General features: G+C 39.3%; 1 protein-coding gene across 4 annotated transcripts; it reads right to left on the bottom strand.

Moving 5' to 3' along the window:
* Positions 1 to 12657: 12657 nt before the first annotated feature.
* LOC136222662 (methyl-CpG-binding domain-containing protein 7) lies at positions 12658 to 24105 on the bottom strand. Of its 4 annotated transcripts, none has more exons than XM_066010395.1 (14): positions 23860 to 24104; positions 22798 to 22896; positions 22404 to 22517; positions 22032 to 22136; positions 20935 to 21048; positions 20495 to 20665; positions 18873 to 18986; positions 18433 to 18603; positions 17965 to 18078; positions 17498 to 17668; positions 17059 to 17172; positions 16611 to 16781; positions 16260 to 16460; positions 12658 to 13099 (listed from the first exon to the last, which is right to left on the bottom strand). In XM_066010395.1, exons 1-13 carry the CDS (start codon positions 24037 to 24039, stop codon positions 16272 to 16274), a joined length of 1827 nt encoding a protein of 608 aa, XP_065866467.1. In that variant the 5' UTR covers positions 24040 to 24104; the 3' UTR covers positions 12658 to 13099; positions 16260 to 16271. The 4 variants fall into 4 exon arrangements, with proteins under 4 accessions (XP_065866467.1, XP_065866466.1, XP_065866469.1 ...); XM_066010394.1 differs by lacking the exon at positions 12658 to 13099 and adding an exon at positions 15659 to 15799; XM_066010397.1 differs by lacking the exons at positions 12658 to 13099; positions 23860 to 24104 and adding exons at positions 15659 to 15799; positions 22311 to 22323.
* Between the last annotated feature and the right edge of the window lie 201 nt (positions 24106 to 24306).

Here is a 24306-nt window from a genome sequence, read left to right as displayed (position 1 = left end):
CCTTCCCTCTCACTAATAATATGGCCGAATATGAAGCGTGCATTTATGGTTTAGAGTCATTAGCGGCACTGGGAGCATCATATGTCGAAATTTGGGGTGACTCCAAGCTGATCATCGAACAGGCACAAGGAAACTGGGAAGTGAGAGAAGAAAGGCTATGTCCATATCTAGATCAACTAGAAGGGTTGGCATAAAGATTCAAGGAATGTCGTTTCTATCATATTCCTCGAGCACAGAACCAGACGGCGGATGCCTTGGCTACTTTGGTGTCAGTTTGGGACAACCCCCGGAACCTTGCTTCGAAGCCGTTGGTACTGAGAAGATCTCACAAACCATGTTACGAGAACGTAATGCTGTTAGGGACAGATGAAAAACCATGGTATGTCGATATCGTGAATTTCATGAAAGATGGGACATATCCGGTAGAGTCAGAACCTAGGGATCAAGCTGTGATTAGAAGGCTAGCTCGTCAGTTCGTCATCCACAACGACTTGCTTTACAAAAGGCACGTTGATGGATTACAACTCAGATGCTTGGATGCGGGAGAAGCCCGCGAGGCAATGGAATCAGTACATTCGGGAATTTGTGGAGCCCATATAGGAGGAGCGGTGTTAGCAAAGAAGATTATTAGGCAAGGCTTCTATTGGCTCACCATGGAAAAAGATTGTAACGAGTATGCAAAGAAATGTCACGATTGTCAAATCCACGGCGATTGCAGTCATCTTCCAGCCATGGAATTACATGTGTTAGCACCTATTTGGCCATTCGCTGCCTGGGGCATTGACATCATCGGCGAAGTAAGGCCTAACGCTTCAAATGGACATAAGTTCATTGCAGTCGCCATCGATTATTTCACCAAATGGGTAGAAGCAGAGTCGTTTAGCAAACTGGGATCCAAGCAGATGAGAAAGTTCATTGAAAAACACTTGATCACCAGGTTCGGAGTGCCTCATCACATGATCACGGATAACGGAGTCCAGTTTCAGAGGGAAGTGAGGAGTCTCTTCCGAGAATATGGCATTGAACATCACAGGTCTTCTCCGTACCGTCCACAGGCTAATGGAGCAGTAGAAGCAGCTGATAAGAACCTTAAGAGGATTCTCGTAAAGACGGTGGAATCACATCGGAACTGGCATGAGCACCTCCCACTCGCGTTGTGGGCTTATCGCACGACAATCAGAACCTCGATTGGGGCAATGCCATTCTCCTTGGTATACGGAACAGAAGCAGTCCTGCCGATTGAGATCGAAAAGCGATCGTTGAGAATCGCAGTGGAAGCAGAAATTCCCGAAACGGAATGGGTGAAGAGGCGATGTGAGCAGTTGGCTTTAGTTGATGAGAAAAGGATGGAAGCCCTTTACCATGTACAGTTATATCAAAGAAGGATGGCTCGGGCTTTCAATAAAAAAGTCAAGACCAGTCCTATCAAAGAAGGAGATTTGGTGCTGAAACAGATTCGTGTGACGCACACCGACCCTAGGGGCAAGTTTAGGCCTAACTGGGAAGGACCATTCGTCGTGAAGAAGATACTAAGCAAAGGAGCGGTGAAGTTAACCACAATGGACGGCATGGAATTCTCCGAACCTACCAATCTGGATAGGCTTAAGAAATACTTTTCGTAAAAAAAAAAAAATAAAAAAAAATAAAGAAAAATTCCCGATAGGTTGAAAACCCGCAAAGGGCGACCTATGCAACAATAAGGGAAATCCCAATGGGTGAAAACCCGAAAGGGCACTCATTTAAAAATTCCGGGATAGTAAAAGGAGAGGAGAAAAATCGTCGGGATCCGAAAACCAAAAGGCGGGTCCTGGTAACAATAGTTATAACTTGAGCAATTACAAAAACAATGTATAAGAGACTAAGTATTTCTGTTGTTGGTAAATAAATAAAGGCATGAATATATTTGACGAGAATGATTGGAATCATTATAATCTACCGAATGCATGGTAATATGAATCACGGGTTATACATTTCCTATCCTACTTTTCACAAAAAGCCTACCTACTATCCACCCCACTCCCTATACATCAGCTATACATCGGAGAAACCCTAATAAAAGCTACAAAGCAACAATGAAAGCTACAAAGCAACAATGAAAGCTACAAAGCAATACATAACGAGCCTAATACGGAGGGAAGTCCCAATAGTTCTCAAAATCTCTCAGGTGAGATGCCCGCTCCGCAGATAGTGCCTCCTCGGCAGCACGCGCTCTCTCATCAGAAACTCGCGCTCTCTCATCAGAAACCCGTGCTCTCTCATCAGCAGCTCGTGCTCTCTCCTCTGCAGCAAGGCGTCTGATCGACTCATCACGCGCCCTCTCCTTGACGGCAAGGCGACCCTCAGTCTCCCGTCGCATCATCCCCGACCAGTGGTCGTTCCTCTCTTGATACACATGACCAACTCGGGCATCAGCTTCCCACACTAGCTCGCTCTGTCTCCGCTCATGGGCATGCAGATCACTCTACAGAAAAAGAAAAAAAACACAGATAAAAGGCAGCATAGGCAAAAACATAAATCATACATACATGCATACATTTCACTACACTAAAGTATAGTAATGATACATACCAGGTGATCGGTGCAGCGCAAGCTGAGGCGGTCTCAGAAATAACCAGACAGCCCCACGTAATCCGTACAGGTCTCTCTCGTGGTCAGAGAAGCGTCCGAGGGATCAAACGGGATCCTCGAGGAGAAGATAGGAGGGACCGCCTCAAATCCCGCGTAAGGTGCCCCGGACTCATCATAGCGGATCGTAGCGTAATCTCTCCCATAGTCTGGTATAGGCACGCCTATGGACGACCTCTCCGGTCGAGCTGCACTGGAGGACTCGCCGACAAAATAGGGCTGCTCGCACACCGATGTTTGAGCCCGAGTACCGTCGAAAAAATCAGATAGGTGGGCACTCCGCCAGGATCCCTCCTGCAAAAAAGCAAAAAAAAAAACACACGATAAAACCTCCGAGCATATCATGAATAAAATGAAAAAAGGGCGGAATCACTTACCGGAACCTCCGCCTGACCTAAGACGGCCTCGACCGCCTCTCTCGAAAACACGTCCGCCACCGGATCTACCTCCATCGCTGCCACCGGGGCATCCCTCGTGCTCAGTAAAGTGGACAAATAAGGCTCGCGGCCCCCGGCGTGAATCCAGACCACTCTACCGACAAAATGATGGGTCAGATCTCGACGAATGGTCGATAAGGGCAGAGTCCGCACAGCAAACATGGAAACGGGAATCTCCCCCGGCGTCCAATGAACATCACTCACTCCGGTGATGCCTCGATCTCCCAAATACCACGCCCGCACACAAGGGCCGATGAGCACGCACTGCTGCTCCTGGATCATCGATGTGTATGAATACTCGGGACCAAAGTCAAGATCGTCCCACCTGAACTTAATCTAAAAAATATGCACAAAGAAAAGGGTCAGAAAGACTCAAGCCAAAGTCTAGAGAGACTAAGCGAAATCTACCTGTGTGAGGACTAATGAGTCAATCCGATCTAGGAGCCATGGCACTGTCCGCCTCCTCTCAGCGCTCAGATCGAAATCTCTCCATCGAACCATAAAAGGCGGCCTCTGTGCTCTCAATCGAGGTCGAGATCGACTGGGAAGGATGCGTCTCTCGTACGCCCACACCTGCGGTATAAACAAGGACTAGGAGTGTGAAAAAGAAAAAAAAACAAAGATGGGCGAATCGAGAAGGCGTCACGTACCAGCAGAGCAAAGGTGTAACCACCGAAATCCTTGCGCTTCCGGCAAGTCAGGTCCAGAAACTTATAGAGAAAAGCTAAGCCTGCCCCCGCCCAATCATAGGAAGCTGCGGCATCTAAATCACTAAGGGCCTGGATGAGACCCGCATGTACCTTTCCGCCCTTCGTGCGGAAAATCGTCTCACTCAGAGCATATACAAGGAAGCTACGAACCGCCAGATCAGTAGCATCAGTCTCACAGAAGTCCCGTCTACTCAAGAGGCTAGCAGTCGAAATAAACTTCGCCGGGGTAGATTTGGCGCATAGAGGAACTCCTGGTCCTATCAAGGCGGCAAGCCTAGCAGGGTCGACCCGCGGTCGCATCATGCCATAATGGAAAGGGACGGGAGTGTTGCTCCCTCGTAATCCGGTCAATAATGAAAAATCTCTGGGCGAGATGGTCATCTCCCTGAAGGAAAGGTGGAAGGTGTGGGTCGAGTCAACCCACCGCTCACACAGGGCCCGTAGGCCAAAGGGATCACACACCCCGTTGGTGCGGGGCAGCGCTGCAATGAAGGGTCCGAAGCCCAACTCCTGCACGCGGGCTCTCGCCGCGGCGCTCAGCCTATCATACCATGAAAGAACCTCGGCAGTGGTCCCGGAAATCTCGATGAGCTAAAGAGGAACAAGATAAGAAAGTTCAAATACAACTCCTAAGGCAAGCGAGTGATAAGAACGCGTTAAAACTAGGTATTCGTTCATCCGGTCAATTAGGGCCAATTTTCTGTAAAAATCTCTCCCGTAGGATCATTTATGTAAGGTTTAGTCAATTCTTTTATCCACACTCGTCTACAGGTGACGAGGAGCGTAGATTAGGTTTTACTATTCACATACGTTCACGTGCATTAGTTAAGTTTTTACTATTCACGTTTTCACTATTCACGTGCACTGTTCACGTGCATTAACTAAGTTTTTACTATTCACGTTTACTATTCACGTGCACTATTCACGTTTTTACTATTCACGTGCACTATTCACGTTTTTACTATTCACATCGTTTTTACTGTTAGCATGTATAAATTCGTAGTGTCACTATTCACATGCATATAACGCGCATTCTCACAAAAATAAACAGGTGTTACGCGTAAATAAAGGAATTCACGTTTTCTAGCGAAAGTCCTCTAAGGCAGCCTAAGAGTTAGCATGCAAATCATGTTCGTATAGGAGTGCTAAAGCCTAGAGTTCAAATCAAATAAAAGTGAGAAACCACTTACCTCATTGCAGCGTGTCCTGCTCAAGTGTGTCGTAGGGTCGTGGAAGGTATCTACTCTATCCAGGTTTACGTAAACCTCGTCCATGCGTCTGGTGCCATCCCATTCATCTAACTCCATCCCGAGAATAATCCAAATTGAAATCTAGTGAGAGAAAGAGGAGAGAGAAGGTGTGGGGTTGAAATGAAACCCCACCACCTTATATAGGAAAAGGGAATGGCATTCCCGTAAATAGTGAAAAAAGTACGATTTGACATAAAGGTAAAAAGTAAATAATTAATTACCAGGTGCACAGACCTCCGATTTGCAGTCCGTTTCAGCCTGCGTTTCTCCCAGACAGTGACCAACATTGTCAAAACATCAACTCCAGACAACAGTTAATTTTTACAGAACAGTGACACCAGTCAAAATACAGACGACAGTCAACAGAAAAACAATCATTAGTCTATATCATTTCCGACTAAGACATGTGCCCATCGAATCTTCGAGATAATAACTCCAGTGAGAAAATACAGACGACAGTGTGATAAGAAAATCCGAAAGCAGCCCCCGCTTTTTAGCCATTTGACTCACGGTTGCAGACCGGAGTTGCTTTTTAGCCATTTGACTCACGGTTGCAGACCGGAGTTGCTTTTTAGCCATTTGACTCACGGCTGCAGACCGGAGTTGCTTTTTAGCCATTTGACTCACGGTCGCAGACCGAAGTTGCTCTTTAGCCATTTGACTCACGATTGCAGACCGGAGTTGCTTTTTAGCCATTTGACTCACGGTCGCATACCGGAGTTGCTCTTTAGCCATTTGACTCTCGGTTGCGGACCGAAGTTGCTTTTGAGCCATTTGACTCTCGGTCGCAGATCGAAGTTGCTTTTTAGCCATCTGACTCGTGGTCGCTGACCGGAGTTGCTTTTTAGCCATCTTCCCCGCAATCTTGAAATAGGGTAGCTGTTTAGCCATTATCCCCCGCAATCTTGAAATAGGGTAGCTGTTTAGCCATTATCCCCACAATCTTGAAATAGGGTAGCTATTTAGCCATTATCCCAGCAGTCGTAAATCAGGGTATCTATTTAGCCATTATCCCCGTGATCTTGAAATAGGGTAGCTGTTTAGCCATTATCTCCGCAATCTTGAAATAAGGTAGCTGTTTAGCCATTATCCCCGCAATCTTGAAATAGGGTAGCTGTTTAGCCATTATCCCTGCAATCTTGAAATAGGGTAGCTGTTTAGCCATTATCCCCGCAATCTTGAAATAGGGTAGCTGTTTAGCCATTATCCCCGCAGTCACAAATAGGGTAGCTGTTTAGCCATTATCCCCGTAGTCGTGAATTAGGGTGCAGCCCGAAGCAGAGTCTGAAGACAACGCCGAAGCGCGCAGCGCAAAGGTCAGGTATGTTCCCTCCTACTCGTTACGTGTCTTTTACTTTTATATGTTTTACATTGCATGTGTACGTTAGCAAAAAACGTTTTCGAAACACACACATCACTGTCAAAATAGAAAAGTAGGGGCAACTGTAGACACCGAGTCGGAGGACCTGTGACGAAAACCTGAAAACAAGACGGTCGAAGCGATTGATTCCGGAAGTTTTGAAAAATATATAAAGAATAATAAGCGGAGGAAAATTAACGGCACGGCGTGGGCGCGGACGACGATGGTCGAACGCCCGCTCGACGGCTCGAGACGTGCGCGCGGCGTCCGTCGGACGCACCGCGAGTGGCATGCTCTCGACGTCCGAGCAATGCCTGGGACCGCTGGCGGTGCGCGCCCCCGTGGGCCAATGAGCGCACGTGCCTGGCAGCGTGGGGCGCGCGTTCGGCGGCCGCGACGTGCGAGCGTTTGGCTGCGCGGAACGCGCGCTCGGTGGCCACGGAGTGCACGCGTCCGACGGCGCGGGGCACGCCCCGAGGGTCGCCGGGCGGGCGTCCAACCACGTCGGCCGAACGCCCAACGCGTCGGGCGGACGCCCGACGAGGATTGGGCGCAGGCGCCCAACCTCGCGTTGGGCGCTCGCCCAACGCCGTTGGGCGGTAGCCCAACACTAGGTTGGGCGGCCGCCCAACGACAATGGGCGACGCCCAAATTTTTTTGGGCGTCGCCCATTGTTCCGGGATCCGCTTCCCTATATAAGGGCACGGATCCCAAGGTGAAGAGGAGGGCTTTTTGGAGGGAGGCTTTTGAGAGGGGATTTTTGGATAAACTTTCTCACTCTAAAACATTTTTAGAGAGAGAGTGTGAATTTTTTGAGAAAAATATTTTTTTTCCTCAAAAATTCCAAATTTCCTAAGTTCAATTTTTTTACTAAATTTTCATTAAAAACGGGAGCTCGCGGTTCGTGGAATCAATCGGCTTCGACTGTCAGATACCGAATTAAAGGTATTATCCGAGGACTAGACTCTTTATTTTATTTAATTTATTCTCTCCTTCTATTTATTTTTTTATGCTATAGTTCTTATTCCTTTAGTTATTTATTTATTTTGTCACGTTTTATTTAGTTAGCGTATTTATTTAATTTTCGTTTCGTGTTAAATAAAATTCGGTTTTGTTTTAAAATAAAAACCTCGTTTTGGATATCCCAATACGAACCGTGATCCGATAAAAAGGTAGTTCGGGTATCGAAAATGTTGTAATTATAAGTTTTTTTTTAATTTAAAAGAGGTTTCCAAATAACGTTTTAAAATAAAAACATCGTTTTAGCAACTTCCGTTTTCGACTATGATCCATCTTTGGTAGTTCGGAAGTCCAAAACGATTGAATTAGATTTAATTTAAAGCTTTTGAATAAATCTGGAAAATATTGGAGTGCTGCTGTAATTTGTCAATTCTGTCACTAAATGCTGTTTACCGACGGATTTTCCGTCGGTAAATCTGCCAAAATGTAAAAAATGTCATTTCGGTCCCTTTTTCTTAACTTTTAGACTTTTAATCCTTAGTATATATATATATAATTATGTAATACATGTTTTTCAAATTATTTTAGAATTTTAGTATATACATTTATTTTAGAATATTGGTATATCATTTTTATTTTATTTTATAATATAAGTATAAATATATATATAAGTATTTCCTTTTTATTAACTTAGGCTATGTTTAAATATTAGTTATTTGATATTTTGTGAAATAATGGATGGATATTAGTATATGTCATTTTTGGTATTTAAACTATATTAATTATGTATATATATGTATAGTTTTGGGAACATTTGGGTTATTTTGTTGATTATTGAAGGAAGTTATTTTTGGGTAAACATTATTTTCTTATCCATAAGATTTACTTATTGTTTTAGCGTTTTTAAAGTATAAGTATATAGTACCTATTATTTCCATATACATAAAGTTCCTCTTATATTAATTTTTGGGTTTTCATATCCTCCTTTTTGATTTACTTATATATATATATATATATATATATATATATATATATATATATATGTCTAAATTATTTTCTCTATTCTTTTGGGCCCATTCATGGGTCCATGTCTCAAATGGGCCTTGTTTGATTATAAGTCTTGCTTTAAATAAGTGTCTTATTGTAATTATAATAGTTAGAGAGTCCATTAAATAAGTGGGGAAAATAAATCACAAAAAGAGAGTTTTCAATTAAATTATTTAAGCTAATGAGCTTTCTTAGATCTCTAATGTAGATAAATAGAGTCATTTTGGTTGATATTTCAAATCGTCTTCAAAACACCACGTTTTAAAATCTTAGTCCGTTCCAACGACGGATTAAGCGAACATTGTAATCAAAGTCGTTTTCTTTGTTAATAATGGAGATTTTGAATCACTTTCTTAATGAATTTGTACAAAATAAAATTGACTTGTATGTTTAACCACGTTTTCTTATTAAAAGGCTTTTACTTTAACGTTTTCAAATACTCGAGTCGTTCCAACGGCGATTCGGGTAAGCTTCATCAAATGGGGTTTTAAAACGCACCTAAATCGTTCCAACGGCGATTAAGGTGCGAACCATGTAAATAAACTCGTTTTGGGGAAATAAGTTAGCGTAGAATAAACACACAACATAACATTTAAATATGGTTGTAAATAAATCACTTCTTTTTCCCCCCCCTCTCTGTGTATGTATAAACATAAATGGGTGATTCTTTACAGATGTGGCTTTTCAATAATATATGCTCAAAATGGTTTCTAAAAAGAGAAAGAAAATGGTTTCAAATGAATTTTAAACTTAAAGAAGTATACGATTAGTCCGTTATCGCCTAACATGCTGAGTAGGAGGCCGGTGGTTCATAACCGGGCGATGTCGGGGTGCCTAGTAGCCTTTCTTCGGAAAGGAGCTAGCCTTCTCGGCTCGTACCTAAGTTTCCCGAACCCACACCGGTCTCCCGCAAGGGATCGGTGTTCATTTTCCCATTCGTGGGTGGCGACTCTTCCATATCTCCGAGCTCCGGTCCTGCCGAGCAGCTTGATTCCACGATTGGTTGCTTTCGGCGCCAACCACCGCTTACGTCGCCATGAGGTTGTCCACCCCCCGGTCCGCCCGGGAGATTAGGCCGCGGCACCTCGTCTAACAAGTGTACAACCATTTGGTGACCTCTCACTAAAGTGTACGTCCGGTAATTATGACCGATCAACGTGAAGTCAATACGCCACATCAGCAATTTGACCTCTTTAAAAGTCAAAAGTTGACCAGTCAACACAAAGTTAACATGCCACATCATCAATTTTGAATTTAATGGAGGTTAAATTGTTGATGTGGTGCTTTAACTTTGCATTTACAGGTCACAATTACCGATTGTACACTTTAGTGGAAGATCACCAAAAAGTTGTACACTTCTGTGTGAAAAATTAAAGATTGTACACAAAAAATGAAAAATGGCAAAACAGATAAATAAAAATACATGAAAACCATATGCTCACACGATAAAGAAATGCCCAATAAAAGATTCCATCAAGAAAAGAAAGATAAATTGTCGATTATTCTAGAAGTAATGCGCTATGATAAAATACCTAAGTAGCCTTTCGTCTTGTATGAGGCATTCTTCTATATGTGAAAATAGTTATAAGGTTTCCAATGGCTATCAAATAGCAATGAGTGGACTAGCAAGCAAGACTTTACATCTTCCTTTTACAAGCATTATTGGTCCTAGGTCTGGTTGGGTAAAAAAAGTTAGGGCATAGCTTTTATTGTTGGCTTGTCTGCCTTGTCTCACTTATTTAAGAGCTTTTCCTAGGAGATATACTATCCTAATTAGGAAAGTAATGTCCGCAGTAGATTAGATTGCCGGTAAATTGAAAGAGTGTCTTCCCTGATGAAGAGAGTAAACATCTGATAGAGAGAATGTAATGAGTTTTCTTATACAATGACATTCCAATCCAACGTATAGCTAAAGTAGGATATAAAAATGAGCATAAGCATTGGACAATATTACAATAGCTTACTGACATCCAACAACATCACTCAAATGAATAAAAACAAAATGATTACGTCCCAAATGTAAACTGAATAAAAGTATAAAGTATTTGAAAATTGCCTCTATCACCCCGAAATAGCATACAATGATTTGGACAAAGAATGAATCTTTTCATAATCAATTCCTAATGCACTTACTATTTTCTTAGATTCATAAAAAGACTTAGGCAATAGTACACATTCAGAAAATGCATCAATCAATAACTCTAACAGCATAGTAAAAGATTTATTTGTCCACACATTCAAACATTTTAGATGATATAAATGCAATATGAAAGTTAGTTTAGAAACGTTTTTGCACTCTAGATAAAGTTTTTCAGCCATATTTTCCAATAATGATTGAAATTCAATTTTCTCCATTTATAAAGTTCCTCCAACATGTTCTCTGTCATTTTCCTCAACTCTACATCACTTTGTTTATTTTCTACTTCATCGCTTAAACCGTCCATATATAACTCCTCATCATTCACTTGATCTACAACACCTAAAGCATCGTGTAACAACATAGCCATATTATTTGGAAGTTGGGAAGTCCTTTGGTTATCACATAGTTGGATGTGTTCAACATTAGAATGAAGTATAGGGTCTGAAAAGGTAAAAGAGGTTGAACTACTAAATTCTTCTCCATGAAGTATCCACCTCGTATATCCCTTGAGAAAACCATCACATACCAGATGTTCTTTTACTATAGTTGATGTTTGATGAAAACTATTATAACAGTTCACACAAGGACAAATAATTTTCTCATCTTCAGAAGGATTGCGTGCAAGCAGGGGCGGCTCTAGAGAGACCACATAGGCAGCCTCCCATGGCTTCAAGAAATGCATCAATCAATAACTCTAATAACATAGTAAAAGATTTATTTGTCCACCCATTCAAACAATTTTAGATGATATAAATGCAATATGAAAGTTAGTTTAGAAATGTTTTTGCACTTTGGATAAAGTTCTTCACCCATATTTTCCAATAATGTTTGAAATTCAATTTTCTCCGTTTATAAAGTTCCCCCAACATATTCTCTATCATTTTCCTCAACTCTACATCACTTTGTTCATTTTCTACTTCGTCGCTTAAACCATCCATATATAATATAACTCCTCATCATTCACTTTACCTACAGCACCTCAAGCATCGTGTAACAACATAGCCATATTATTTGGAAGTTAGGAAATCCTTTGATTATCACACGGTTAGACGATGTTCAACATTAGAATAAAGTATAGGATTCGAAAAGGTAAAGGAGGTTGAGCTACTAAATTCTTCTCCATGAAGTACTCACCTCGTATATCCCTTGAGAAAACCATCATATACCAAATGTTCTTTAACTATAGTTGATGTTTGAAGAAAACTATTATGACAGTTCGCACAAGGACAAATAATTTTCTCATCTTCAAAAGCATTACGTCGTACAAGCAGGGGCGGCTCAAGAGGGAGACCGCATAGGCAGTCGCCTATTACCTCTTTTTTAATAGGGACTCCGATCCAAAAAAATTATTTTTTTTATAATATTCAAAACTAATTTCAATTATAATAGAATAATTATTGAGATTTTAATTGTTGAAAAATTATCTTTTTTTTTTAATAGAAATTGTTGTTGAAAAATTATCTACATAAATAATTATTATATTATGTATGGATTTAATAGTAATCAAGGATACACTTTACTAAATGGAATAAAAAAATCGACAACAATAACACAAATTGTATCTTTTTTGTTATCGTCTCTTAACAACAATAGCACAACAAGGGGCTTCAAAATTTATTTAACAACCTTTCTCTTAACAATAATAGAGACTAGTTATAAATTTAGCCATATGGTTTTTTTAGGAAAGCAAATTTAGCATCTACGTATAAAATAGTACAATTTTAAACCTAAGATTTACCAGATGATACTATTTTAACATCATTAATGCCGGATGTGTTTTTTTTTCGGTAATAGAAAGTCGTATTTGGTGGCCAAAATGCTAAAAGTTGAAGAATAGTCGGAACATAAAATTGCACATGAAACAAAAAGTCAATTTTCATTAATGAGGTTTGAAATTATATTGTTTTATATATAAGGGTTAAATCAATTTTCACCAACAACCATTGAGATAAATTTGTACATAATCCAACAATAATATAGCAATTAATTGTTTCATTCTTTGTAAATTGTCAAAAAGTTTGATCTTCAACTAGTTTTTCTTATTGAGTCAAGAATTAAGTATATTCATATATATTAAATATAAATTTATAAAAAAAATATGAAAGTTTTCTAGGGCCTCTAAAATACTGGAACCGCCTTGAGTACAAGTTCAATAAATTCCTCAACTCTTTTTTTTTCAAGACAAACATTAATTCATTACTGAAAATCAACAAAAAGATCATACAAAATACAAGTATGAGCAACTTGAAGTCCATTCCTCAAATTCTGACATAGAAAAACTAGCTCCTACCAAAGCATGAGCAACCCTATTCGCAGAACGATTAATAAAGCTGATACAAACATTAGTAAAACTTCTAAGAAGCCTCTTGCAGTCTTCCAGAATAACACCATAAGATGATCGATAATATCTAGAATAGTTATCATTGATCACTGATTGAGCGTCTGATTCCAATTCAACATTATCCTCCACTCCTCTTCCATATTCAAAACTACGTCTATGTTAGACTCATCCATCTTCTATCCATTTATAACCACTTCGAGACTAAAACTGAGAGTCAATTAAGCAAGTCCTAAATTATATAAAAAAATAAAACAATAAAGTTATGATACGTACTAATAATAGAAAATATATAATGTTGAAAATATAAAAAAATTCATATAAATACCCAATTCATAGTGAAAGTTATATTATCAATAAAGAGTAACAAACATAATTAAAGCGCAATACACCAAGAAAAGAGTAACAAATGGATGGACATAGATCCTCTAAATATTAAAATTTATCAATTAAATCTCATCCATTAATGTTATAATTAATGATTGAGATTACAACTCCACCAACTCTAGATACTTTTCAATTTTAGAGTATCCCTACCCATCTTTAGAGGATACTAATTCTAACTCAAATTCTTGGACAAGGATATTATAATCGACCACCATAGTCACTGTTGGGGCCTGTAATTTAATCCACTCAATAAATAAATTAAAAAAAAAATACAAAGGAAGCATGAGAATAGGATGATGAATAAGTGAAAATGTTAGGCATGGAAGATGTGAGATTAAAGTCTGACCAAGTGAATGTGAATTTCATGCTCAGGATATATAAATATAACACATTAATATCAGGATTAGTGTCAAAACTTGACGACAATAGATAAAAGAATTATTAATAGTATTACACATCCACGCATGAAACTGAACGATCACGAAGGACGAAATTCAAGTGGTCATTTCATGCAATTAGAATGTGATAGACTTTTTTCCACCTCAACACGTCATCTCAATTACACGATTTTTGTCTGAAGTCTGAGAAGAGTGCAAAGAGAAAACGGAGCAGTGGTGAGGGAGAAGTTTGAGAAGAGCACAGAGAGAAGACAGAGGAGTGGTGAGGGAGAAGTTTGAGAAGAGCACAGATAGAAGACAGAGGAGTGGTGAGGGAGAAAGCTGAGAAAAAGTTATACGATCTTAAACCATGCCGTCTAACAGAAATCATTTTGCCCTTTTGATCCGTATGTAGTGAAGCATCTCAAAGGTTTTGAGCTGTAATGTACCAAAATGAGTGAAGTATAGATGGACTTTGTGCATTATTTAATTAATCCATTTAAGTGTAAGTAAATAGTTGTAGAGGTGTAAAATCAAAGTAAATAAATAAATATTTTGTAGTGACACTTTTTTAAAATGCATTTACAAAAGTGTTGACATAGAGAATTTTTTTTTTTTTATAGTGAGTCTCCTTCTTTGTTATTGGTCAACCCGAAGATTTAATCAGGCCTGAAAGAGGGTTACGACAAGGCGTTCCAATCTCTGCATTGGAACCAACTTTTGTGTTAGTGGTGGACTGGAGTTTCTAAAACCATTCATGGGATTCAAGTTGCGGGATTCTTCCTTGTTATCTCTCACTTATTTTATTATTTTTTTTTCAGATGATGCAATCATTTTTGGGCAGGCCACTCAAAGGGAGGTGAAAAAACTGTTGAAAATTTATGAGTTGATCTCCGGACAATGTGTTAATTTTGATAAGTTCGAAACTCTCTCTGTGTTAATGTGGACCAACAAGATGGAAAATGTCTTAAAGAAAATTATTCAGGACTTGTGAGGTGGGAAACTTACCAAAATATCTAGGGATCCCTTTTATCGGCATGCATAATGAGGTGCTTTCGACTCCCATATAGTTTTTGTCAAGAACTTGAACGAATCATTAGCCGGTTTTGGTGGAAAATTGGGGAGCCTTATAGGTTTATTGGCTAGCATGGGATATCCTTTGTTCGTCAAAACAGTCGGGTGGTTTGGGTTTTCAATGGTTATCCTCGTTTCGTTTGGTGATGCTGGCTAAATAAGGATGGAGATTGATTTCCAATTCATATTCCCTTTTGTTCCAAAAAAAAAAAATTGAGGCTGACTTGGGGTATGCTCCTTGCCTATCTGTTGATAATCCTGTCAATTATCTTCACATTTTTTATTTCCTAAATGATCCTCATAGTTGCAAATTTGCAAATTCAGTTGATACTCTATATTCTCTAATCTTTCAGTTGAGAAAGCTGAATGATGAAGCCGATGAGACTGAAATAGGCAGCAGTTAGAAGTGACCGTCGTTTCAAAGGTCAGATTTGATGAAGGAGAAGGGTCTAAAGCAGATATGAAAAAGAAGGGAGAAATAAAAAAAAAATGGAGGCAAAGTTGTTTATTTTTTAAATTTGGTCCTTATTTCTGGATGGAATAAGGACCAAATTCACCCCGCTATTTTTTGAAAAGTGGAGATTTACGTCAAGTATAAAAAACAGTAAAATGCATTTAACTTTTACAAGCAAGATGAATTTCACCCCTACCTGTTTGCCGGTTATTTACGGGCACATCGAACCTTCCATATAATTTTTTCCGATCGTGCACACTTTTAACGCATTATTTGTAATTATGTTAGTAACACTAAATATGTTATGTTATCACTTTGTAAGTTAGACTAAATTTGCACTTTCCACAAAATGATAAAGCCAAATTTGAAACTTATCCTGGTTTTACTTGCTTAAAAAAAGTATTTAAAATATCAAGAATTGCATCCAAGATAAATTCTGAGTGGACCTTATGTACCCAATAGGCAGCCCCATATGTAAGTGAGGGGAAAAGATGGAATAGATCCAAATAAATAAACTTACATTTCTTATGGTTACTATTTACATTACAGCAAGATTTAGTCGTCTAACACCCGAACTTGTATATATCTACTATTTACATCACATCACTCAACAAGGACATTGCACAACTGCAAAACAAAACTACAGTAACAATTTCAAATCAGAATCAGCAATTTAGTTTTTTTAATTGCATGATGCATCAATCTTTTGCAATACAATTCTCATAAAAACATGTTTAATAATCACCAAAACTAGAGCATCCAAAGGTTGTTGTTTCTTAACTCAAATGACCTCACATATCTTGATAAGCTCCCCCTAATGCTTATGTGGTTTTACATGCTATTTGGTTCGGTGTTGTCAGTGTTATTCGTTTTTTCGGTTCGGTTCAGTTTGAACCTATGTACACCCTAATAGTTTGACACTTTCTAAAATACACACCATAAATATAAAGTGAGCTATGTGCTCATGTCCTGCAGAATATACTATAGCATGCAATTGACAATGCCACAAGATTTACTAATAAATCAAAAAGGGGTTCCATCTATAAAGGACAAGAATGGTAAGTGACTATAAAAATAGGATTTGATAGGGGGGAAAATACCTTGACCTTGTGCTAAAGTCCGTTGTAGAGGGTATGTACAAATGCTTGAGACCATTTCCGCTTTAGAGATTCTGGAACCAGACTGTCATTAATGAAAGGCTTCCATATACTTCCCACAGGACTAAGAACCCATTTTACATTCGCAGGTGGTTTGCGTGGACGTATGGTTGAAGCTTTTTCACATCCAAAGCTGCTCGAAGGCTGTCCATTGTATATGACCATTTAATGATCAGATTTTAGTTGTTATCACAACTATGAAAAAAAATCATTTGGATTGGTTCCTAAGTTATAAAACAGTCAGAAAAAGTAGTGAAGATTGTGCAAGCCAAGCACACAAATTATTTCACTCACAGAGTGATCTCCCGGAGTTGATGCCTTGGCCATAGTTGTATGCTGTTTGCCATCTGTAAGGTATAGCTGGTGTGGTTTCGGTGTAGCTGCACGTCGGCTTCCTTCTCCAGTGTGCCTCTCAACAGATATCAAGGAACGGAACCGCTTTCCTGTCCCTGGCTCAATGTATGTCTGAACAGAAATAGCAAGGTTTTTATGAATTTTGCTGTGCAGTTTGATGGAAAAACTTCCCAAACATTATAATGTTTTTTAGTTATAAATAAAAAAAAAAGAGAGTGGAACACAAGAACCTGAGAATTAGGATTGGAACCAAATTTACACAAAATTATCGACATAAGGTAATGACTAAGGACTCACATCAAGACCAATCCTGATCCAGCTTTAGTAATAGTGCATAACTTAGTAATCATGAATAAAACAAGCAAAAAGTTTAGGTCGGGAGCAGTACTCTATCAACTGTGCCTGCATAACTGATGTTGTTAGGTGGCTTTTCTTCGACATCCCAACGACTTGGCATCCTGAAAGATGGGCTCCTTCTGAAGTTGCAAGGAAGAATTGCCATCTGCAGCAACAGCATTCGTTTTAAATTTAATTAATATTTATGCATTTAGATCTTGGAAAGTGATTTCAACCAGACAAGCTATGTTGCAGGGACTCCGAAATGGAAACGGACACCGGAAACGTTATTTCTAAAACATAGCCTTCAAAGGGAAACAAGAAACTAAAATGGACACGGACAAGGACACGGAACGCAGAAACGCTACTAAAGAGGAGTATCCGGGCAACATAGCAGACAAGCAATAGGTATAACATTGGTTCCTAAGTTATGAAAGTCAGAAACAGTAGTAAAGATTGTGCAAGCCAATGACACAAATTATTTCACTCACAGAATGATCTTCCAGACTCGATGCCCCAGCCATAGTTGTACGTTGTTTCTCATCTGTAAGGTATAGCTGGTGTGGTTTCGGTGTAGCTGCGTGTAGTTTTCCTTCTGCAATGTGTCTCTCAACAGATATCAAGGAACGGAACCGCTTTGCCATCCGCGGCTCAATGTAAGTCTGGACAAGAATAGCAAGGCTTATGAATTTTTCTGTGCAGTTTGATGAAAAACTTCCCAAACATTATAATGTTTTTTAGTTAAAAAAAAAAAAAAAAAAAAAAAAAAAAAAAAAGAAGCGAGTGGAATAGAAGAACCAAAGAAATAGGATTGGAACCAAATTTACACAAACAATCATCGACATAAGGTAATGACTAACGACTCACATCAAGACCAATCCTGGTCCAGCTTTAATAATAGTGCATAACTTAGTAATCGTGAATTAAACAAGCAAAAAGCTTAGGTCCGGAGCAGTACTTTATCAACTGTGCCTGCATAATTGATATTGTTACGTGGCTTTTCTTCGACATCCCAACCACTTGGCAGCCTGAAAGATGAGTTCCTTTTGAAGTTGCAAGGAAGAATTTCCATCTGCAGCAACAGCATTCGTTTTAAATTTAATTAATATTTATGCATTTTTGATCTTGGAATGTGATTTCAACCAGACAAGCTATGTTGCAGGGACTCCGAAATGGAAACGGACACCAGGAAACGTTATTTCTATAACATAGCCTTCATAATATAGCCTTCAAACAGAAACATGAAACTAAAATGGATACGGACTTGGACACGAACACAGATGCGGAACACAGAAACGCTACTAAAAGAGGAGTGTCCGTGCAACATAACAGACAAGCAATAGGTATAATATTGGTTCCTAAGTTGTGAAAGTCAGAAGTAGTAGTAAAGATTGTGCAAGCCAAGCACACAAATTATTTCACTCACAGAATGATCTCCCAGACTTGATGCCCCAGCCATAGTTGTAGGCTGTTTCCCATCTGTAAGGTATAGATGGTGTGGTTTCGGTGTAGCTGCGTGTAGGTTTCCTTCTGCAATGTGTCTCTCAACAGATATCAAGGAACGGAACCGCTTTCTCGTTCCTGGCTCAATGTAAGTCTGGTCAAGAATAGCAAGGTTATGAATTTTTCTGTGCAGTTTGATGGAAAAACTTCCTAAACATTGATGTTTTTAATTAAAAAAATAAGAGTGTGGAACACAAGAACCTGAGAAATAGGATTGGAACCAAATTTACACAAACAATCATCGACTTAAGGTAATGATTAACGACTCATATCAAGACCAATCCCGGTCCAGCTTTAGTAATATCAGTGCATAACTTAGTAATCGTGAATAAAACAAGCAAAAAGCTTAGGTCGGAGCAGTACTCTATCAACAGTGCCTGCATAATTGATGTTGTTACGTGGCTTTTCTTCGACATCCCAACCACTTGGCAGCCTGAAAGATGAGTTCCTTTTGAAGTTGCAAGGAAGAATTGCCATCTGCAGCAACAGCATTCGATTTAATTTAATTAATATTTATTCATTTGATCTTGGAATGTGATTTCAACCAGACAAGCTATGTTACAGGGACTCCGAAATGGAAATGGACACCGGGAAACATTATTCTTCTAAATTATAGCCTTCATAATATAGCCTTCAAACGGAAACAGGAAACTAAAATGGATATGGACATGGACACAGATACGGAACGCAGAAACGCTACTAAAGAGGAGTGTCCGCGCAACATAGCAGACATGCAATAGGTATAATATTGGTTCCTGTTACAAACCATGGGAATACATAGGGAACACATCGTATATCATATAGACTAAAACTAATATTAATATATTTCATTCAAGGAGAATACATATATATACACATTAAGGATACTACCTAGACAGCTACAGCCCATACCTAGACAGACCCATACCTAAGGAAGTGTTTGGTTGCTAGACCCATACCTAAGGAGGTGTTTGGTTGCTCCTTTTCATGTTCCTGATTGCCTTTTCACTTCAAAAGGGAGAGTTTTACGTGTTTGGTTAGGGACTTCCTGTTTGCCTTTTACACCTGAAAAGTAGCCTTTTACAAAAACACGGAATCCCTGCTTTTTGGAAAGCAGCTTTTTCCAACAGCAAACAACAAACCCTAACCGCAAACAGTAGGTTAAACAAACGGGCCCTAAGACCCATACCATGGTGACATTATTACACTGCTTACATACCCATACCTAAGACCCATACCATGGTGACATTATTACACTGTTTACATTATTACATTCCCCTCAAGCTGGAGCATGGATTTTAATCATGCTCAGCTTGCTACAGATACAGAATACATAGTCGTAAAGACAATACAACTCAAAACAAGAAACTCAAGATACTTTCGAATATAAAACATAATCCGGGAGACACAATCTAGAAAAACAAATTGGATAGGAGAGACGACAACGGAACATCAAGCTTCGTTGGAAAAGGACAAGCAAAACTCAGTGGAATCAACACACACGAGGCTGCCGGCAGCATCATTGTACAAAAGGAGATTCACTTGAAAACTAACCGGACAAACAGGTCGGAAACAGAGATACGAAGGCCGCGGAAGAGGAACGGCGACAATCCGGTGACATGAACAGAGACTTGGAACCCTAGGTCCAAACAATCTGCTTACAAGGCAGACAATAATGCTGAAGAAAACAGCCCAAAAATACCAACCCAGAAATTCTGCACTCAAGGGCAGAAAATGAAGCCAAACTAGGCTCTGATACCATCTTACAAACCATGTGAATACACGAAAGACATGGGACATCATATAGACTAAATCAGATAAACTATATTAATATATTTCATTCAAGGAGAATGCACATATATATACACATTAAGGATACTACATAGACAGCTACAGCCCATACCTAAGAACCATACCATGGTGACATTATTACAATTCCTAAGTTATGAAAGTCAGAAAAAGTAGTAAAGATTGTGCAAGCCAAGCACACAAATTATTTCACTCACAGAATGATCTCCTGGACTTGATGCCCCAGCCATAGTTGTAAGTTGTTTCCCATCTGTAAGGTATAGCTGGTGTGGTTTCAGTGTAGCTGCGCGTAGCTTTCCTTCTGCAATGTACCTCTCAACAGATATCAAGGAACGGAACCGCTTTCCCGTCCCTGGCTCAATGTAAGTCTGAACAAGAATAGCAAGGTTTATGAATTTTTCTGTGCAGTTTGATGAAAAACTTCCCAAACATTAACGTTTTTAATTAAAAAAATAAGAGTGTGGGACACAAGAACCTGAGAAATAGGATTGGAACCAAATTTACACAAACAATCATCGACATAAGGTAATGATAATCAACTCACATCAAGACCAATCCCGGTCCAGCTTTAGTAATATCAGTGCATAACTTAGTAATCGTGAATAAAACAAGCAAAAAGCTAAGGTCGGAGCATTACTCTATCAACAGTGCCTGCATAATTGATGTTGTTACGTGGCTTTTCTTCGACATCCCAACCACTTGGCAGCCTGAAAGATGGGTTCCTTTTGAAGTTGCAAGGAAGAATTGCCATCTGCAGCAACCGCATTCGATTTAAATTTAATTAATATTTATGCATTTTGATCTTGGAATGTGATTTCAACCACACAAGCTATGTTGCAGAGACTCTGAAATGGAAATGGACACCGGGAAACATTATTTCTAAACATAGTTATTAAAGGCGCATGGCGCACAGCGATGGCGCGTGCCATAGCGAGACAAGGCACACTTACCAAAACAAATATTATAAAACTATAAAACTAAACAAATATTATAAAACTATAAAACTAACATAAAAATGCAATGAATACTAGATCATGACAATATTCTTAATCATAAATAAATTTTAAAATGCAAAATAAACCCCATGTTAGAAAGCTAAAGTTGAATACTAAGTCGTAAGTTCTACTCTTGATAAAAACTCTCCAAATTCATCACTATCACACTCATCTAAAGCATCATCACTATAATAAGACTATGTCTCTTCCTCTTCTAACTAATTCAAACCTATAATCTCTCTCTTCCTTCTTAAAATCTGTTTTTTTCCTCATTTGGGACCCTTCAGAACACGTGTTCCAGATATGTAACTGTCAAAAAAACCATAACTGCCCCTGTGTCATCAAGGCGTGCCTCAGTGCTCCTATGGCAACTGCCCCTTGGCACAAAATGGCCCATGAGGCGGGAATTACACCTCACCATGGGCACTAAGGCCTGCGCCCGGTGCGCCATGCGCCAAAGGCGCGCCTTTAATAACTATGTTTCTAAAACATAGCCTTCATAATATAGCCTTCAAACGGAAACAGGATACTAAAATGGATACGGACATGGACACGGACACGGAACGCAGAAATGCTACTAAAGAGGAGTGTCCGTGCAACATAGCAGACAAGCAATAGGTATAATATTGATTCCTAAGTTATGAAAGTCAGAAGTAGTAGTAAAGATTGTGCAAGCCAAGCACACAAATTATATCATTCACAGAATGATCTCCCAGACTTCATGATCCTGTAAGTATACCTGGTGTGGTTTCAGTGTAGCTGCGTGTAGCTTTCTTTCTGCAATGTACCTCTTAACAGATATCAAGGAACGGAACCGCTTTCCCGTCCCTGGCTCAATGTAAGTCTGCACAAGAATATCAAGGTTTATGAATTTTTCTATTCAGTGTTATAAAAAAACTTCCCAAACATTAATGTTTTTAATTTAAAAAAAAGTGTGGAACACAAGAACCTGAGAAATAGGATTGGAACCAAATTTACACAAACAATCATCGGCATAAGGTAATGATTAACGACTCACATCAAGACCAATCCTGGTCCAGCTTTAGTAATATCAGTGCATAACTCAGTAATCGTGAATAAAACAAGCAAAAAGCTTAGGTTGGAGCAGTACTCTATCAACAGTGCCTGCATATTTGATGTTGTTACGTCGCTTTTCTTCGACAACCCAACCATTTGGCAGCCTGAGAGATGGGTTCCTCATGTAGTTGCAAGGAAGAATTCCCATCTGCAGCAACAACATTTGATTTAAATTTAATTAATATGTATGTATCTTGGATGTTATTTCAACCAGCAAGCTATGTTGCACGGAATCCTAAACGAAAACGACACTGGGAAACATTATTTCTAAAATATAGCCTTCAAACGGAACAGGAAACTAAAACGTATACAGACACGGGCGCAGAAACGCTACTAAAGAGGAGTTTCCGTGCAACATAGGAGCATTAACACCTTTTTCTTCAAGAAACATGGAAGTCGTGATCAAATAAGTTAACAACAAAACTCACATTGTCTCTATTGCGACGTTTCAGTTTCTCTCCACTTAGATATTTCTGAATAGACGAAAGGGAACGGAACTGCCTTCCAGTCCCAGGCTCATAGTAATACTGCATATTAGGTGGAAAAACTCATTAAGCATGCTTACTGATTAAATTTCAACAAGTACTTTGAATTTAAACAGATATGCTTTAGGATTATATGATCCCCTCAACATTTGAAGGCACAGAATACTACTTAAAAGACATCTGCATATAAAAGATTAGAAGTTTCAATCCAAACTTAGATATTAGTTTTAGCATAGAATTTATTAACATTGTAGTTACTGGCATAGTCACATTTGGCATTCGTATAGAATCAGGCTGAACTGGTGATTAAAAACAAACAAAAAAAGGATGTTGGCATCTTTTAAAGATGTTCAATCTTAAGTCTCGAAACTATACAAGTAAAAAGCATCTTGATGCCTCGAATCCTCCTAATTATTCTGATTTTAGTGCATTGAGCCCTGATCTTTCAGTTTAGACATTAAACCCCTAATCTTAAATTTTTGGTCAGATTAGGCCCCTGGTAAGAGGGCGAGCCTTGGCGCAACGGTAAAACGTTGTTGTCGTGTGACCAGAGGTCACGGGTTCGAGTCTTAGGAGCGGCCTCTTGCCAATTAAATTGGCAAGGGAAGGCTTGCCCCCAATACACCCTTGTGGTGGGACCCCTCCCCGGACCCTCGCTCAGCGGGGACGCGTAATGCGACCGGGCCGAAAAAAAAAAAAAAAAAAATTAGGCCCCTGGTAATCAGAAGATCCTTATTCTTTTTATTTGCTTTCGAAATTTGCATTTTTAAAAGTCATGATGTGAAGTGCTTATAGAAATGAAACTGAGTAGCTTTGAGTTAACTGAGTTTTATCTTGATAGCTAATTAATTTGGCAAACAAGGCTTTATGTGACTAAAAATCAAAGATCAGGAGCTTAATCTACACTACTTCTCACTATGCCTTCCATTCATAAATCACATAACAAAAAGCTTAAAGCCAAGGATAAATTCTAAAATACTTTAATGAACTTGAAAAAAGGGGCACCTTGTCCAAACGGCCGTCACATTTCCGGCGGCGGAGCTCGGTAACCCAATCATTTGGCAATTTGAAGGGCCGCGATGGTGATGCTTTAGAAACGGAAGTGGAAGTGGAAGTGGAGGTGATAGGCGCAGCAATCTGCAATTTCCTTTTCCGATTACGCCTTTGGAAAAGGATTTCATACATTGTTGAGTGTAAAATGTGATGGGTAAACAAATTTCTCCGGTAATCAGAGAGTCAAATTTTGACTTATGTCGTAGCAGTTGCTCCATGAGGACCATCTATGATAACACGTGTTAATTGATACTATACTACTTCAACATTGCCATTTAACACGTGTAGAATGAAAATGCTTGTATCTCATGTCAATAAAATAAGTGAGCTGCTATATACCGCACTCAAATTCCGGTTCACCGCCTATTTGTGACATATTTGCCCTCCTCATTTTTTGAA

Source organism: Euphorbia lathyris, chromosome 3 (assembly GCF_963576675.1).
Source record: "Euphorbia lathyris chromosome 3, ddEupLath1.1, whole genome shotgun sequence".
In the NCBI taxonomy this organism is placed as follows: Eukaryota; Viridiplantae; Streptophyta; class Magnoliopsida; order Malpighiales; family Euphorbiaceae; genus Euphorbia; species Euphorbia lathyris.
Note: the sequence above shows the minus strand (reverse complement) of the source record. Positions and strands in the feature narration are given on the sequence as shown.